Here is a 20,665-nt window from a genome sequence, read left to right as displayed (position 1 = left end):
CCCTATGATATCTTGGGCAAGTTCAAAAATGGTTCTGGTTGGTTGAAAAACATTGGCACCAGGGGGTGGGGCATTTTTCCTTATATGTTTATATATAGCTATAAAAAAACACCTTTGTAACACTCTATAGAGGCCACATTTATTGTCCGGTCTTCATGAAACTTGGTCAAAGAATGTGTCCCAATGATTTCACGGACAAGTTCGAAAATGGTTCCGGTTGTTTTAAAAACATGGCAACGGGGCGAGGCATTTTTCCTTATATGGCTATGGTAAAAACATGTCAACACTCTAAGTCACATTTATAGTCCAATCGCCATGATGAAAAATTATTATGTGATTATGGTTTTTCTTCAGCAATATTAATACCCTGCCTCAAACGATAATGGCTCTTTATGGCATTAGCTTACATGTTTGTTGCCTGCATAACTGCAGAATATTAGCTGTTTTCTTCCAATATGTTATTTGTTATATCAACAACTTGCTTAATATGTGTTATGTTTGATAAATTGCTTAATTTTTGTTATGCAAGGTGTATTGATATTTGTTCATGAAATATGAAGTTTTGATGAAATATTAAACTGTAAAAACTATGTTCATGCATTCTTTTATTGCACCGACTAAAATTGTTACTACAGAGGTTTATGAAGAGACTATCACATAAATGGTTGCATAGGCTCCTCTGTAGAAGCCGGGACACATGCCTTTTACTTAATCATCATGTACATAAGAGGACATACTTTTCAAGTTTAGATGATGCTTTTTTACAACATACCGAATCCATATGTTCTTTTCATTAACTTTGCATTCTGGGCACTCATACACAACTGACTGAGTAAAGTCCTGAACAAATTAACTATCATAGTATTCATCATAATTCACTATCACAATATTCATCATAATCGATATAACTAGAAGTAAATCCAGATTTAAATCCTCGTCATCCCATGACACAATATCTGTTTCAGACATTGTGAAAAGACACAGAAAAGTAACTTCATAACTGGAACGATATGCTTAATTACGGAGAATGGCACAGTATATGGGTCTGAAGATTTCTATACATGTACTCTAGGTGGTAATGTTATAATTGGTAAAATCGTGCATTGAATTTAGCGGTCATTAAAGAGAACAATGAACACAAACAGACCATTAGAGCAGACCAAGAATAGATTCTCTCCATAAGAAGACGAATTTGTTCAAAGCTTTATTCAAATTATACTACACGTAAATGGCAGTCGGATTTATCAAATTTAAACACTGCAATTAAAATGAAAAACAAAAAATATAATTTAAACAACCAATTATTAGTTGTTTGTCGTAAGATTATGATCGCTTCTTTATTTGAATGTATTGTATTTTAAAGGCCATCATTAAATACCGGTTATCATGGTGTGTGTTTTTTCAAACTGGAGGCGAATAAAATCGCTAAATACAACAATGCGGCATGTGATTTATTTTAATTGACACATTTCAATTGCGTGATAGTACCGCATACATTCTCATATTAATAATACACAATAGTTTATTTGTTTCAAATCGCAAAAACTGAAACGCGAAAGCGTGTTTCAGAAATGTTGATAAGCGTGTTAACTACCGTGGCAACCGACAAACAGTTGCGTGCTTATCTCGCCGAAACCCGCGACGTGCAAGAGTTTGCCGATATTTGGCAAGCTGCTTATCTCTGTTATCTACGTCTCTGCTAAAATTTAGCTTAAAGTCAGTTGCTGATTCTGCTTGTTTTCAAAAAAGAACTTCCTATTTGTGGTTCTCAATTAGATGGTGCCTGAACCAATCAAAAGTATATCAACACCCCTTTGTTAGGCTTAGATGGAGGACTGATAGGGACTGGCTAATCTCTTATCTGATTCCATGCTGTGTCTAAGCCAAAAATTACCTAATTTGAGAAATACTGATAAGGCAGTCATTTCAACACCAAAATGTTTATTGAATAATACACAGCACCCTTAACACATTATATTTAATTGTGAATATTTAAATATAACATGCTGAATGGTGTTAGCAAATAATAATAATAGTATAAATATTATTTTAATTGCCTTTTAAATGTATGTTTATGGTCAATGTGGTAGACATTAATTGTATTGGGGTATAAATATCAGTATAAGAAAGTTCAAATACTTATTTTTTATGTTGAGGAAATATAATTGATACTTTCAAGCCCACATAATATTTTTGACACTTTCAATATTTTTAATTAGTTACCCACAGTCTGATTTAGGTGGAAATTTTTTAGAAATGTTTGAGATTAAAACGAAAGCAATGTTATATGCATTGAAATTGTATTATAAAGTATATTAACATTAAACAGGTTCATATGCACAACCAGTAACCGCTTTGAATTCAAAATGCACCTTATATTATAACAGGTTACTGAGGTATATGTCTATGTTTATTCATTTAATGCAAATAAATTGTTAGAGCCTGCAACAATTTTGTTTCTTGTTCAATTTCTGTACAACATTTGCTAAACGGTTGTTAAAGACGCACTTTTTAAGAAGTGTGTTAAACATGTGTCTTTTTAGATACATCCGTTAAAAACAGATCATATGATAAAAACGCACTTATGAAATAAAAGACTAACTTATGCTTAAAAAAGATGCACATCAAAAAAGAAAAACACACTTTTGTGAGAAAAAACCCACATCTGTAAATCTTAAAACACACTTCTTAGATAAAAGACACACTTCCTAAATAAAAGGCGCACTTCTTAGATAAAAAACACACATTTTGCTCACATCTACACTCAAAAGCGCACTTACAGATGAAGAAAACACACAAAAAACTTTTTCACTTAAAAAACGCACTTGAAAAGAAAAAACGCACAAAAAGCGCACTTAAATGCACTTTTGAACACTGAAAACACAAATATTAACAAAAAACACAGAATTAACGCACTTTTAAGTGCGCCAAATGGGTGTTTTGGTAAAAAGTGCGTTTTAAATTGACAAGGGAAAAATTTGACCATGAAATTCTGCGAGTTGGATTTTAACGCGTAATTGTTACTAGACCACAATTTGTGTTGTTTGAACATACAGAGAGTAGTCCGGAATTACTTACACTGAATAGTGCTACATCCTTTGCTCTGAGCACAGACACAGTGATGTAGCCAAAGTTCAGAGGTTTTATCTCAAATTAGCTGATGAAATATTCGAATATGTTCATGCGTGTCTGCTGGCATTATATAACAGTCATTTAAGGTGAAAAGCTGGGTAAAACAGCTACGCCGAAAAAGCACATTAGTGCTCTATACTCATGTTAAGGTCAGAGTTGTTGACACCGTGTGAACTGCTAGGGTAACAAGTAATGCATTATCAATGAAGTACGGGTCAACAGGGCTGTCTTTATGACTTCCTAATTCGTGAGTAAAAAGTATTGCTTTATTTTCATCAATTATCTTATTGTATATTTTGAATTTGTACATGGTGTCATAAATCAAAAGTTTTGTACAGGGAATTTCCATCATTAAATTATATTTTTAGTGAGATAGGTATTCGATCTTCAAACAATATTCATTTAATATGATGGTGATTGCAAATTGTCTTTATATTCAGTTTTCATTACATCATGATGTACCATTTCATCATACTTTCTATACTTTCAGAACGTCAAAAAAGGGGCCATGTTGTTGTTATTTTGTCTAAATTATCTCTATAAATAAATAGGATGATAAAAAGTGCACACACATCGCAAAACGATTTAAAGAGACTTGGCCTGTCTATCGATCAATAGAAGTGATAATCCTGATTATAATTACTGATAACAAACATAGGGTTCCTTAGTGTGTTTTGTGTTTGATGTAGGAAGCCGTGCTAAATTTTAAGAAGCTTAAAGCTATTTTAATTTGAATTGCTTATTACAATTGCTAATTTAGAGTCATATAACATGGTGATTTGCAGAGTTCTTGAAGAAGTTGCATTTAGATATTCATTTAGATTTTCAAAATGGCAATTCAGAAAACTAAGACTTAAAATGTCCAAACCTACTTCTAAGCAAAAGTGAGTGGAATTGACTCTAGAAGACAAAATCAAACTGATCAAATTCAAAGAGTCAGAGATGTTGCCTAAACCAACAATTTTTCAATATAATGTCAGAGAAATATGGGGTAGGAAAGTTGACCATCGGGGATATCATGTGAAACCAAAGTACTGAAAGTACTGATTTGCGATGCTTTTGAAGAGGATGGATATATAGAGGATATTTGTTGGATTCGGTGGAATATCGATTTTCCCAGAAAAACAGCGAAAAATATCGATATTTTCACTGTTATTTTTCACTGTTTAAAACAGTGAAATACCAGTTTATTTCACTGATATTTCTGTATGAATCACCGGAAAGCATAATATAAATAATCATCCATTTAAGTTAATCTACATCACCGCAATTGTGTAATTTTTATTGCTTGTCATTTATCCGCAGGTCAATAGTTAATGGTTGTGGTGCAATCGTTTTCGTTCTTGGACACTGCACTCGATCCCTTTAATGAGATTTATTTACCTAAATATCTCATATTTGAACTTACAATTCTTTTGGACGTAATGGTCCAGACAACTGGATAAAACAGCAACAATATGCTAACCCATTATTTTTCGAGGCACATAATTGAGAATTCCTGTGCTAGCCCCCAATCACAGTATGTTGGGGTATAATAATAGTCAAATTTTGTTTTTCTTCTCAAAAGATTGTCGTAGAATATAAAAAATATAAGTTGAGGAATATATCATCCAAGACTACAACTTTTTGAAAGCCATTTTTTTCATTTATTTTTATTGATAAACAAGGTTTAGTAACAATCTATACTATACATAGATAGCTTTAACAGCACAATGTGGCTCACCTGAAACTGATTGTTTCCTAGGGGTGTTCACTAATTTTTTATGAAGAGCTAGAAAAAAAAGGCATTGTGAGTATGAACAAACTATTTGCGTCTATCCGATCTAGTTGAGCCTTGTTACAGAGTTCCTACTTTTATTTATTTGAACATTCTGATCAACTGCCATGAAGATCTGGTAAAAAATGTAAGTGTTAACATAGATTTTAATGATTTTAGTTATTGATCAAATGCTTGGAAGCACATGACCCACTTTGGAACGTGACCTGTTAATCACTGAGACTAGACCTTGTGACCTAAATGTTGAATATGCTACTTTCAAGCTTGACTTTGAAATCATAATAATGTTCTAACCAATTTACAAGTGGATCAGAGAGAGAATATGACCACTAAAGTGTTAACAGACCTTTTCTTATATTTGACCTAGTGCCCTAATTTTTGATAGAATATGAAACCCAAAATGACATAGAGGTGACTAGTTTCATAAGAATCTGGCAAGGAGGTGACAACCAAATTTAAACATTGTAAAATGATATCTTATGTGTTCACAATAAACTTTGGATAAAATACAACAAAGAGTGATAACAAAAGCTCACCTTGTCACATCATAACAAGTGAGCAAAATAACCAAAACTATGACATCATATAATTGCTCAGTTACTTCCAATAACAATAAAATGTTACTTTTGAAACAAATACAATACCTTCCCTTTCTTACTACAGGCTGTTCTAAAACAAGATAGCCCTGTATTGCTCACCCAAAAATCCTTCTATAGTGTCAAAAACTTGTGTATGATTTGACTAAGTTGTAACCTAGCTTTAGCCTGCACATGACCAATTTGCAAATTCAGCTTTTGATTTGATTAAGATGGACATTGTAAGCAATTTTCATGAAAATCAGGAAGATAATGTGACCTGTAGAAAGGTAAAGAAAGTTTTCTATATTTTGACCTAATGACCTAGTTTTTGACAAACTACCAACTTTCAAACTGAAACTTTATTTCATCGAGAAAACATTTTGTCCAATTTTCATGAAGATCTGGAAGAAAATGTGACCTCTGGAGTGTTCACTAACCTTTTCTGTGATTTGGTTTGTTGACCTAGTTTGGACCACATATGACCTACTTTCAAACTTAACCTAGAATTGACCGAGATGAACATTTATCAACATAAGACAAACAAGGGCTGTTTGTAAAACATGCATGCCCCATATGGGCTGTCAGTTGTAGTGGTAGCCATTGTGTGAATACATTTTTTGTCAATGTGACCTTGAGGTTTGACCTAGTGACCTGAAAATCAATAGGGATCATCTGCCAGTCATGATCAATTTACCTATGAAGTTTCATGATCCTAGGCCTTACTATTCTTGAGTTATAATCAGGAAACCTTTTTACTGTTCTGAGTCACTGTGACCTTGACCTTTGACCAAGTGACCTGAAAATCAACAAGGGCTGTTTGTAAAACATGCATGCCCCCCATATGGGCTCTCCGTTGTAGTGACAGCCATTGTGTGAATATGTTTTTTGTCACTGTGACCTTGACCTTTGACCTAGTGACCTGATAATCAATAGGGGTCATCTGCCAGTCATGATCAATGTACCTATGAAGTTTCATGATCCTAGCCATAAGCGTTCTTGAGTTATCATCCGGACACCATTTTACTATTTTGGGTCACCGTGACCTTGACCTTTGACCTAGTGACCTGAAAATCAATAGGGGTCATCTGCGAGTCATGATCAATCTACCTATCAAGTTTCATGATCCTGGGCCTAAGCGTTCTTGAGTTATCATCCGGAAACCATTTTACTATTTCGGGTCACTGTGACCTTGACCTTTGACCTAGTGACCTGAAAATCAATAGGGGTCATCTGCGAGTCATGATCAATCTACCTATCAAGTTTCTTAATCCTAGGCCTAAGCGTTCTTCAGTAATCATCCGGAAACCATTTTACTATTTCGGGTCACCGTGACCTTGACCTTTGACCTAGTGACCTCAAAATCAATAGGGGTCATCTGCGAGTCATGATCAATGTACCTATGAAGTTTCATGATCCTAGGCCCAAGCGTTCTTGAGTTATCGTCTGACAACCACCTGGTGGACGGACCGACAGACCGACCGACCGACATGAGCAAAGCAATATACCCCCTCTTCTTCGAAGGGGGGCATAATAAGGTTTATATACCAGTCATGATTAATGTACCTATGAAGTTTTATGGTCCTAGGCGTAAGCATTTTTGAGTTATCATCCGCATACTATTTTACTGTTTTGAGTCACTTTGACCTTGACCTTTGACCTAGTGACCTTAACATCAATAGGGGTAATCTGCAAGTCATGATCAATGTACCTATGAAGTTTCATGATCCTAGACGTAAGCATTCTTGAGTTATCATCCGGAAATCATTAAACTGTTTTGACTCACTGTGACCTTGACCTTCGACCTAATGACCTGAACATCAATAGGGGTCATATGCCAGTAATGATCAATTTACCTATGTATGTGCTAAACAATATACCCCGAACAAGCCACATAAGAAACGCAGCATAACACATTCTAAAAGTAAAAGACATCTGTGCAATGATATCTTTTCTTCAAATGGTAAGACGAACAAACAAGAGGGCCTGAAAGGCCCAAAGTAGTTCACCTGAGATAACAAGATATTATTGGGACAAATTTTGTGACCAAAATTCATGAAGATTGGAAAATAAATGTGACCTCTCGAGTGTTAACAATGTTTTACTATAGCAATATAAGGAAAAATGCCCCACCCCCTGGCAGCCATGTTTTTCAACCAATTGTAACCATTTTCAAACTGATCCAAGATATCATTGAGACTTATATTCTGGCCAAATTTTATGAAGATTGGAATATAAACGTGGCATCCACAGAGTTAACAAGGCAAATGTTGACGGCTCACGACAGCCATAAAGCGATCACAAAAGCTCACCATGAGCACGTTGTGTGATTACACTCAATGCATTCAAATTTTTCTCACGGGCTTTGCCATTGACCTTTATAGTATGGATGGCTTTGTTATTATTTATTGCTATCAAGTACCTGCAATATTGTGTGTATGTTTACAATACACAAAGCATATGACATAAATAGACTAATTGAGCTTATAATAATCTGATTACTATAGCCAGGTCAATTAAGGACTTAAAAAACATTTGTGTTGTCCTGATTTCATGAAGACTTGAGATATTTATGCATATAGAGTTTCAAGATATGGGATTATCCACAAATAAAAAGTATTTTTGATCTGTGTTGTGCAGGCTCTTTTTCCATGACTGTCAAAGTGAAATTTCCATGTGAAAAGGATGTCAATTTTTTCATTCAACCATTGTGTATAAAGAACGGTTCTGCATATAATTTGCCATTTTGATAGGAGATGACCAGGGTGACAGAGAAAAGGGATATGCATTTGAGATCTGGTCAGGACTCCATATAAAAGTGGTTATATTTAAAAATGTTTAATTACCACATGACAACGGACTCTAGATCTCCGTGACATGACTAAGAATCTAAATTAATCTAGTATGAACATTTGAACTATATCTTTTTAAAACAATTAAAAAATAATATTTGATGTACAAATTTAATCTCCCAATGTGTACAGATACTACTTAACATATATTTGACTGTATTGAATGTAGGAACTAGTTAAAATATCCATTAGAAAAAGAGATCAGGATATGCAATATTCATTGCCTGAAGCAAAGACCCTGGAGCTATGTTTATATATCTTTAAACACACTGATTAAAGAAGTAAAACAATACATTGATACAACAGAGGTAAAATCATCCCCTCTGAACAATATGATACATAATTATGTATCATCTCTTTTTATCTGGATCTAGATAGGTACACAGCAGGATGTTTAGGTGTGCGCGCTGCGGGAGAGATATAGGGAGTTACTTATATTTTGGATTTAATTTAATTCACTGAAATTCATCACTGAAGTAACAGTAAGATCTCATTTGATATAGATGTACATGCTTGTATCAAGCAAACTATATTAAATAATTATCAGTATTAATTCACTGTCATGATTTCAGTATCATTAAAATGATTTCAGTAAAGTCTATCATTCATATGCATCAATTTTGTAAATATCAATATAAGTATACTACATGAAAACATTTTTGAAACAAGGGCTGTTTGTAAAACATGCATGCCCCCCATATGGGCTGTCAGTTGTAGTGGCAGCCATTGTGTGAATACTTTTTTTGGCACTGAGACCTTGACCTTTGACCTAGTGACCTGAAAATCAATAAGGGTCATCTGCGAGTCATGATCAATGTACCTATGAAGTTTCATGATCATAGGCGTAAGCATTCTTGAGTTATCATCCGGAAACCATTTTTCAAAGTTGAGTCACTGTGACCTTGACCTTTGACCTAGTGACCTGAAAATCATTAGGGGTCATCTGCGAGTCATGATCAATATACCTATGAAGTTTCATGATCCTAGGCATAAATGTTGTTGAGTTATCATCCGGAAACCATTTTACTATATTGGGTCACTGTGACCTTTGACCTAGTGACCTGAAATTCAATAGGAATCATCTGCGAGTCATGATCAATGTATCTATGAAGTTTCATGATCCTAGGCATAAGCGTTCTTGAGTTATCATCCGGAGACCAATTAACTATTTCGGGTCATCCTGACCTTTGACCTAGTAACCTCAAAAGGGGTCATCTGCGAGTCATGATCAATGTATCTATAAAGTTTCATGATCATAGGCATTAGCGTTCTTGAGTTATCCGGAAACCATTTTACTATTTCGCGTCACCGTGACCTTGACCTCTGACCTAGTGACCTGAAAATCAATAGGGTTCATCTGCGAGTCATGATCAATGAACCTTTGAAGTTTCATGATCCTAGTCATAAGCGTTATGGAGTTATCATCCGGAAACCGTTTTACTATTTTGGGTCACCGTGACCTTGACCTTTGACCTAGTGACCTCAAAATCAATAGTGGTCATCTGCGAGTCATGATCAATGTACACATGAAGTTTCATGATCCTAGGCATAAGCGTTCTTGAGTTATCATCAGGAAACCATTTTACCATTTCGGGTCACCGTGACCTTGCTCTTTGACCTAGTGACCTCAAAATCAATATGGGTCATCTGCGAGTTGTGATCAATGTACCTATGAAGTTTCATGATCCTAGGCATAAGCATTCTTGAGTTATCATCCGGAAACCATCTGGTGGACGGACGTACGGACATACGGACCGACATGTGCAAAACAATATACCCTCTTTTCTTCGAAGGGGGGCATAATAATACAGTAGCATGAACCAACAAGGGAGGCAACTTGTTATGTCACAATTTGGCAGTGTATAAAAAGTGATACTTAATTATCTCGCTAAACATGGGTCTAAATTACGTTTAAAAGCTATTTTCTGATTGGATGAAACAGTCTGAAATCATCCAATAAATAAAGTCAAGATACTTATCTTGCGGAACATGCAATGCCATGCCGCATGCAAGCTATTTATAAAGTAAATAGCGTAACTCAATTTATTTTTAATTTTTTTTTCGCGGTCATAAACAGTGTTCCTGGCTGAAAACGATGCAATATTACTTTTAAATCATTCATGCATTAGTTTTTAGCAAGAAAGAGGTAGAATATTAGTGTTAAACGTATTTTTTATTATTTAAACTTGTGTCTGCTACAATTTAACGAGTGGTTACGGAAATTACCCATTGTACAGATGTATCGACAGACATATGCAAAACGAAAGAATAGCTTGCATATTTCAAGTTTATCAGCCTTGAAATTACCTATTAATCAAATGAGAATAGAAATTATTAAAATATAAACCAGTAATGTTCATTAACACCAAAATCTTGGGCACAACCATCATATTTTTTGAAACCGTGACGTATTGTTTTTCGGAAACCGACAATCGGTAATTTCCATAACCATATGGAAAATTTCATCACTGACAAGTTTCGTTTCTAATGTTTTTCTCAAATATTCTACCACAAAATTATGTATACCATTACACAAATGAATAACAAGTAATAATTCCTTGATTTTGGGGAGGGACACTATAAATGCTTATAAAAACGCATTAAGGCTAAACTTAAGTGCATAAAATATTGAAAAATAAATCATAATTCAAGTGTAGACAAGTGTTCGTTTTATCCGACATATTCATTCATCCACATTGCTCAGACACTTAATTATATTGGATATTATTACGAATATCTGATAAAACTTGCATGATTTATTTTTATCTTTAAACTCCCATTTCATAATTATTTTTTTTCGATAAACGTCTTCAATTATTAATTGTATATAGATTTCTCTATAGTTTGAACAAGAAATATCTTTAAAAAAGATATACGGCGTTGATTGTGGTCGATGTTTATGAACGATCAAAAGTTATCTCTATGAGATAAAAAGTAGCGGATGCCTTTTTTCTGCGCAGTTCTTAGCTACATCACAAGCAAATCAATTACGGGGTGTTGCGCCAGATTTCGTGGCTTATTTTGCTTTATGTGATATTATTACTCAGATATCTATATTTACAGAATAGAAAAACACAAGAAACATGAAAATAAACGAGTGCATATAGGTCAGCCGGCAATACTCGAATCTTATTTAATTGCATAATTATAGTATAGTGAATTATTGTGCTCATGCTTAATAAACTGGTCTAAATGGATAAATATTTCTAATTAATTTTATCAAAATTGGTCCTTATCATGCAAATGTTGAAAACATATTGAAAATCGATGATTGACATACCACAATAATATCGCCGAATATCTTTATTTAGTATCTTTCTGATCAAAACAGACTTCAAGTGCACAAAGACGGCGTTTATATAAAGATTTCTGCAACTGACCGCAAACTGACCTTGATACCTTGCGGATTGGAATGCGATGCATTAAAGTTAGGTAACAATTCTGCTGCTGAAACGACGGCTTGTTTACGCCAACTGTACACGACCAAGGCAACAGCTGTGCCTAAAATATTGATATATCGACAAAGCGACTAAACAAACTATTTACTCCATCAGACAAAAATAGCATAGATTCCAATTTTTTCCTTCAATGAAAAGATCGCAACCTTTTCTGCGAACTCCGGTGATGAACTGTATATAAACTCTGACTTTCACACACTGGCCGCGAATTGACCCGAAACCTCGCGGGTTGAAATGCAATGCAAGTAAGTACTAAATATGAGAATATAGCATTTAGCATAAACGCTTTTGCGCTGGTAATTCTCTGAAAATAAAAGGTGAACGCACAAACTGTATTTATGTCGAAAATTGATTGTTAAACTGTTCTATCTATTGAGCCTTTTCATTAGAGATAAAATTGTTTCATGCAGTAAAACAGTGTTACAAAGACGCGGATATGTTTCCAATGTTCTGGTGTTATACTCAAATCAGCCAATGGAATAAATGAAGTGTATTCATTCGTACCTAGCCGCGGGAAATTTTATTTAAATATTATTGGACACTTACAAAGGTCAAGTCAGGGTGAAAAGCTGGCTTAATACAGCTTCACCGAAAAACATTTAGGCAAATATTTCTCATGTAAGATAAAATGAAAATAATTAATAAAATATTCCCTTTTAATCAGTAGGTACGTTGGTTTATCGGTCAATAACAATATCACTTTGAACATTGAATTATTTAAAAGTTATAACAAACATTAAATGTTCTCCGAACAAATGATTCATAACACATATAACAGATTGATAGGAAGATATGAACTAATCAAGGTTGCTAGGTTGCCCGCCTAGAATGGTCCTGTTAGTATGGAAGTACTTGATATATACATTTATTAGCCTGTCGGTGTTGTAAAGACAAAAATATTTTATGAATGTCTCAAAGTGTAGAATTATTTTGCATTTAGTAAAAGAAAGGCAACATATAACCCTTAAGTGGGTTACAAGAACTTGTGGCTGAATACAACTAAAAAGAGGAATTATGCTTCTTGAAAATAAAAGTAAACATCATTATATATGAATTTTCTGATCAAAAGTGTTATTTTTACTGAATAGGGGAAATACATTTCCAAGAATAAACAATATAATTATAAATGTTTTGGCGAAGTGCATCGTAGTATTATCATAGTACCAGTTTCGGTCTAAAAATCCAGTAACATTTTTTAAATTTCATAACCACTTGTTGCAAAAACAAAATCATGAAAAATAAGAGTTTTCAGAGTAACCTATTAAAATAAAATAAAAAATGCTTTATTAAACCCTAGATATTATTTTTGCAATCATTTGTCATCAATTACAAATGTTAAAAATTTTTTTGTTTCATGCTACTCATGGTACCAGTTTTTTGTCAGAAAACTTATTACATTTTTTTTAAATGCATTACCCCTTGTTGCCAAAAAATTCATACAAAATATAATTTTCAAAGATATCCTTTAAAACAAAAAGAAAATGCCTTCTTAAACCTTAAATATTATTCCTTCAAGCATTTTACATCAATTATTTATGTTTGAAAAATCATTGGTTCATGCTAAATACTGTTTGATATACTGTAAATAATGTAACTACACATCCAAGTAGTGAGTCCATCAAACTATTGCTACCGAAACACCTGGTGTGCCAAGGCACCAGCCGAAGTCAAATGCCTTCTGACTTAGTGCATTTTACTATTTATATTTGTATGCATTTGTATGTGTTTGAAAAAAAATGTATAATCTTAAATGACATCTTCTGACCATGCATGTCCTAGATTTCAAATTCCAGGCCCTGGTCTGACACATGGTAACATTAATATTAAACTGGCTTCTGAATTTTAATTAGCCAGGTCACAGGAATAGGGCAGTCTAATCAGTATCCAATTAAACTATTTGTCATTTTCAGAAAACCGCTCTTAAGCAAACAGCTTTCAAGCAACTGCAGGCTGAACTGGATCTTAACGGGCCACAATCGCCTTAATGTCTCTTTTACTGGGATACAGTTCATTTAACTTTAAAGGGATCTTTTCACGTTTTGGTAAATTGACAAAAATTGAAACAAGAGGGCCAAGATGGCCCTAGTTTGCTCACCTGAGAGGAGTCGGTTCATTCAATCTTTACCAAATGTCAAACTTGACCAAGATATTGTCCAGACAAACATCCTGGTCAAGTTTCATCATTATTTCATTTGCGAGTCATGATCAATGTACCTATGAAGTTTCATGATCCTAGGCGTAAGCATTCTTGAGTTATCATCCGGAAACCATATTTCTAAGTTGAGTCACCGTGACCTTGACAGCCATTGTGTGAATACGTTTTTTGGCACTGTGACCTTGACCTTTGACCTAGTGACCTGATAATCAATAGGGGTCATCTGCGAGTCATGATCAATATACCTATGAAGTTTCATGAACATTGGCATAAGCGTTCTTGAGTTATCATCCAGAAACCATTTTACTATTTCAGGTCACCGTGACCTTGACCTTTGACTTAGTGACCTGAAAATCAATAGGGGTCATCTGCGAGTCATGATCGTTGTACCTATAAAGTTTCATGATCCTAGGCATAAGCATTCTTGAGTTATCATCCAGAAACCATTTTACTATTTCAGGTCACCGTGACTTTGACCTTTGACCTAGTGACCTGAAAATCAATAGGGGTCATCTTCGAGTCATGATCAATGTACCATGAAGTTTTATGATCACAGGCATAAGCGTTCTTGAGTTATCATCTGGAGACCATTTTACTATTTCGGGTCACCGTGACCTTTGACCTAGTGACCTGAAAATCAACTGGGGTCATCTACGAGTCATGATCAATGTACCTATGATGTTTCAAGATCCTAGGCCTAAGCGTTCTTGAGTTATCATCCGGAAATCATTTTACTATTTTGGGTCATCGTGACCTTGACCTTTGACCTAGTGACCTGAAAATCAATAGGGGTCATCTGCGAGTCATGATAAATGTATTTATGAAGTTTTATTATCCTAGGCATAAGCTTTTTTGAGTTATCATCCGGCAACCATCTGGTGGACGGACAGACTGACACAAGCAAAACAATATACCCCCTCTTCTTCGAAAGGGTGGGGGGCATAATGAGAAAACTGCCCCCTCCCCCCCCCGGCAGCCATGTTATTCAACTGACCGGAACCATTTTTGAACTCAACTCTCGTATCAAATAAACAAATGTTCTGAGCAAATTTCATGAATATTGGGCCAAAAATGTGACTTCTACTGTGTTCACATGTTTTTACTATATACATATAGAGAAAAATGCCCCGCCTACTGGCGGCCATGTTTTTTCACCGATCCCGACCATTTTCAAACTCGTCTGAGATATCAATAAAACCAATTTTTTGACCAACTTTCATGATGATTCAGCAAAAATTGTGACTTCTAGAGTGTTTACAAGGTTTCTCTATAGCCAAATAGGGAAAACTGCCACTATATACATATAGAGAAAAATGCCCCGCCCACTGGCGGCCATGTTTTTTCACTGATCTCGACCATTTTCGAACTCGTCTGAGACATAAATTGAACCAATGTTTTGACTTAACTTTCATGATGATTGGGCAAAAATTGTGACTTCTAGAGTGTTTACAAGGTTTCTCTATAGCCAAATAAAGAAAACTGCCCCGCCCACTGGCGGCCATGTTTTTTAACGGATCAGAACCACTTTTGAACTCAACCAAGATATCATTAAGACAAACATTTTGACAAAGTTACATGAAGATCGGGCATGAAATGTTACTTCTACAGTGTTTACAAGGTTTTTCTTTTTTTTGACCTAGTTTTTGACCCGGCACAACCCAGTTTCGAACTCGGCCGAAATTTCATTGGGACAAAGCTTCTGACCAAGTTTCACGAAGATGGGACAAGAAATGTGGCCTCTAGAGTGTTTACGAGCAAATGTTTACGGACCGACGGACGGACCGACATACGACGGACAAAGACCGGTCACAAAAGCTCACGTGAGCAATCAGATGAGCTAAAAAGTTGTATGAGATTCGCAAATTTTCGTTTTAGTTATGTTATCTTTAGGAAACAGTATTACTGAACATTTACCATGGCCTAATATAGCCATTATATGCATCTTAACGATTTAAAAATTATAAAGCGTTGCAACGCGAAACGATTGAATAATTTGGAGAGTTATGTTGTTGTTAAATTGTGTGAAACTACGAAGATGGCTTATATTAGGTATAAAATACGTCAACCATTTACACTTGGCAGAATTGTCGAGCAGGCTAATGCGTTTTTACTCCAGGACTAAGGGGGTCACTAGTTCGAGCCCTGCTGCGGACTACTTTTTTTTAAAGAATTTTATTCTGGATTTTTAACTGGAGCTTTTAAGATCCAATGTTTACATTTATCAATATAAAGCATTTTTTGACTAACTTCAAAGCATGCCAAAATCTGTGAAAAGGCCCCTTTAACATAATATCTACTCCTATAAATATGAGGTTGATATACATGGACTAAACGGTAAATTACGTCTAATTATTTGGACTATAATGATATCAACTACTTAAATAGAAAGAAGAAAGAATTCATACAAATTTGAGTAAAGAGTTTGTAATCAATGTTGTATTTCAGGACAGCTTGGTGATATGCAAATCCCATATGACATGTTGATATCAGGTATCATAGCCATTCGCAAAATGCTCGAACAAAATTTATAAAGCAAAATGTGACTTAAATTGATAACTAAAAATACCAGTATCATCAGTATGCCAGTTTTGCCTTGTCAAGCTGTCGAGATCCAGAAAGTGCTTTATTCACATTGAATATATCTTTCGAATTCCATTTATTGTTGCATTACTGAATAGCGAAACAAGCCGATTTAAGCTGTAAGCAAGTTTTGACACGAATGTTATCAGGTCTCTCATGGGCGAAGCCATTGTAGTAGAAAGTGATCCATTCACATCGAATATATCATTCGAATTCCATCCATTGTTGTCATTAGCGGAGATTTAGTGAATAAATAATTCATATATCATAAATGACAGCTTCTAAATAGCGAAACAAGCCAATTTATGCAGTAAGAAAGTTTTGACTCGAGACTCTCATGTGGGCGGCCATTGTTGAATGTTGAAACACGAATGACAACTCTATTAGGAGAATGCTATCGATGAAAATCAACGAGGTTGAGGTATTTCGATTAGAAAAATCGAGTTTTCTCAATCGGACTGGCTCGGTCTTTTACATAGGTCGCCATTGTGAAGAATTTTTTGATGGTTATCATACCTAAGACAATGCTGTTCCAGCATCGTCAAAAAGTCTGTGTACATGTCTCATTGGGAAAAACAACTCTTCAATCAACAAATGTACAATTTTACAATGAGATGAAATTTGAAAAGATCAACAAACTTGTATGGGGCTGATTCTGTACTGTAAGGGCTAAGTCATTGCCAATCTCTGGTCCAAATCAACATATTAAGTGACATGTGTTGTTCTTATGTTATGCACTATGAATGAATGTTATATATAAATAAACAATTAAAATTTTCTGAAAGTGCGTGTTTTTCAACATTAGGCTATGTAATTGACCTTCTGAACGTAAAATAGTCAATTTCACCTCTAAACCGGAATCCTCTCTAAACCGGAATTTGTCTCAGTCCCGGGAGTGTTCGGTTTAGAGGGGTTCGACTATATTCTTTTGTTGTTGTTGTTGTTTTGAATGTATTCTTTAAATAAATTTCAAAAGTATCTCAAAACCCTTTTCAGCATTTTATAACTTTTCGTCTTTGCTTAAACATATTACCATGTGGACAAAACTAACCAAACAATTTAACTTCCAGAGTCCCCAACCAACTCACCATACACAATACACACATTTTCTGACGGTATTCAAATATTTAAAATCAATATTCCAAGGGAGGAATCAATTAATAAATATAATAATACCTAGTTATAGGAATCAAAGTTGCCGTAAATAGACAAAAATAAAAAATTACCATTACACATAAAGAAAGAATGGCTTTCCCAAACATTGTTCAAAGTAATTTGTATTATTGACTATAAAATGATTGTTTATTCCCTGCATTTTATGAGTATTTTATGCCCATTTAGTTGTGCTTATAGCAAATGAAAACTGATCTAGCGTATGCCACAATAATTGTTTGCAAGGTTTGAGTAGAATGACCAGAAAATAGTTCTCACCCTTGGGAGTCGAGCCTGGCCTCAATTTGTCGCAGACGGGCCATGACGTCATCTTTCTCCTCATTGGCCAGTTTCATACGGCCTGTCATTGCCTCATCTCGCTTTCTTTGGGCCGTATACACCTCCTCAACAACTCCTGAAAACAATTAGAGTTAAATCCTAAGAAATTCTTCTGCACTTAAAAACATGGAGTTAAAATCTGATAATTGCTTAAGCTTCTGAAAACATGGAGTTAAAATCTAAGAATTTTTTTCAACACATGAAAACATGGAGTTAAAACCTGAGGACCTCTTCAATGCCTGAAAACATTGAGTTGAAACCTGATTACTTGAACAAGATTCAAACTTTGCCTAAACATTGTCAAGAACAAGAGCTGTCACCATAGGATGACTTATGCCCCCTATAAACTCTTGATAGAAGTTATGAGCTTTTTTCGAAACCTACAGGCAGATTTCGAAACCTATACGCGGACCCTAAGTTCAAGGTCAAGGTCACAGGGGTCAAAATTTGTGTGCGTATGGAAAGGCCTCGTCCATATACACATGCATACCAAATATGAAGGTTATATCTGAAGGGACATAGAAGTTATGAGCATTTTTCAAAACCTAAACGCAGATTTCGAAACCTTAACGCGGACCCTATCTTCAAGGTCAAGGTCACAGGGGTCAAAATTTTTAAGCGTATGGAAAGGCCTTGTCCATATACACATGCATACCAAATATGAAGGTTATATCTCAAGGGACATAGAAGTTATGAGCATTTTGCGAAACCTAAACGCAGATTTTGAAACCTAAACGCGGACCCTATCTTCAAGGTCAAGGTCACAGGGGTAAAATTTTTTGTGCGTATGGAAAGGCCTTGTCCATATACACATGCATACCAACCATGAAGGTTATATGTCCAGGGACATAGAAGTTATGAGCATTTTTCGAAACCTAAACACAGATTTCGAAACCTAAACGCGGACCCTAAGTTCAAGGTCAAGGTCACAGGGGTCAAAATTTGTGTGCGTATGGAAAGGCCTTGTCCATATACACATGCATACCAAATATGAAGGTTATATCTCAAGGGACATAGAAGTTATGAGAATTTTATGAAACCTAAACGCAGATTTCGAAACCTAAATGCGGACCCTAAGTTCAAGGTCAAGGTCACAGGGGTCAAAATTTTTGTGCATATGGAAAGGCCTTGTCCATATACACATGCATACCAAATATGAAGGTTATATATCAAGGGACATAGAAGTTATGAGCATTTTTTGAAACCTAAACGCAGATTTCGAAACCTAAACGCGGACCCTAAGTTCAAGGTCAAGGTCACAGGGGTAAAATTTTGTGTGCGTATGGAAAGACCTTGTCCATATACACATGCATACCAACTATGAAGGTTATATCTCAAGGGACATAGAAGTTATGAGCATTTTTCGAAACCTAAACGCAGATTTCGAAACCTAAACGCGGACCCTAAGTTCAAGGTCAAGGTCACAGGGGTAAAATTTGTGTGCGTATGGAAAGGCCTTGTCCATATACACATGCATATACCAAATATGAAGGTTATATCTCAAGGGACATAGAAGTTATGAGAATTTTATGAAACCTAAACGCAGATTTTGAAACTTAAACGCGGACCCTAAGTTCAAGGTCAAGGTCACAGGGGTCAAAATTTTTGTGCGTATGGAAAGGCCTTGTCCATATACACATGCATACCAAATATGAAGGTTATATCTCAAGGGACATAGAAGTTATGAGCATTTTTCGAAACCTAAACGCAAAGTGTGATGGAAAGACGGACAGACAGACAGACTGACAGTCCGATCACTATATGCCCCCTTTTCTTCGAAAGGGTGCATAAAAATAGTTTAACAAAGTATCACCATTGAGTCATAATGACGCTTCTAGAGGGGGAAATAGGTTTTCCTACCATTTGACTTGTTTACCTAGCTTTTGCATTCGCATAATCCGAATTAAAACTTGGCATAGATATTGAAAAGATAAACATTCTACCTAAGTTCATCACGATCAATTCATAAGTGAGGACTTAAGAGTGAAAACAAGGTTTTTCTAAGATTTGACCAAGTGACCTAGTTTTTGGAAGCAGATGACACATAACGAAACTATGCCTTGATATGTCAAGTTAAAAATTCTGAGTGAATTTCATCAACAATTACTTTTAAATGTGACCTTTAGTGGAAACAAGCATTTTCTTCGATTTATCAAATAACCTAGTTTTTTTTATTCACACAACACAGATTCGAACTTGGGCCAGATTTTGTCCAGGTAAACATTATACAAAGTTTTCAGCAAGAAGGATGAAAAATGTCGAATCTAGTATTGTAACAAGCTTAAAGTTAAAACCACACATAGAACACCTTTCCACGAAATCCCCAGATACACAAGGATCACAATAGCTCAAGTGAGCTAAAAATATAAAAAGTACTTTACTTTTTGATGATAATTAAATTACTGAATACATTAGCCTAATGTGACACACATTTGAAACTTTATCAGATATATATTTAAAGAAAATGAGACAACTTGCATTCTAAGAAATTATGACTCTAAAATGCATAATAATTACATTACTTATCAATTATAATATTGAAAACTCAATATTGTAAAGCTTTCAACAGCTGAACATTTTGCCAATTGAGTTGACAATAGTTTGCAACTGGTATTTCATAATGATGTGAAATTTTCCTCCCATAC

General features: G+C 35.0%; 1 protein-coding gene across 1 annotated transcript in view; it reads right to left on the bottom strand.

Moving 5' to 3' along the window:
* The window catches only part of LOC127872900 (uncharacterized), a 114,635-nt gene that overhangs the window by 54,851 nt on the left and 39,119 nt on the right, over positions 1–20,665 (bottom strand). Inside the window, exon 6 of the mRNA XM_052416399.1 lies at positions 17,961–18,096. Coding sequence (XP_052272359.1) covers positions 17,961–18,096 — 136 coding nt within the window. The remainder of the gene's footprint in view (positions 1–17,960; positions 18,097–20,665) is intronic.

The sequence above is a fragment of the Dreissena polymorpha genome, chromosome 3 (assembly GCF_020536995.1).
Source record: "Dreissena polymorpha isolate Duluth1 chromosome 3, UMN_Dpol_1.0, whole genome shotgun sequence".
NCBI lineage: Eukaryota > Metazoa > Mollusca > Bivalvia > Myida > Dreissenidae > Dreissena > Dreissena polymorpha.
The sequence above is the reverse complement of the archived record's forward strand: the minus strand, read 5'-3'. Positions and strand labels throughout refer to the sequence as shown.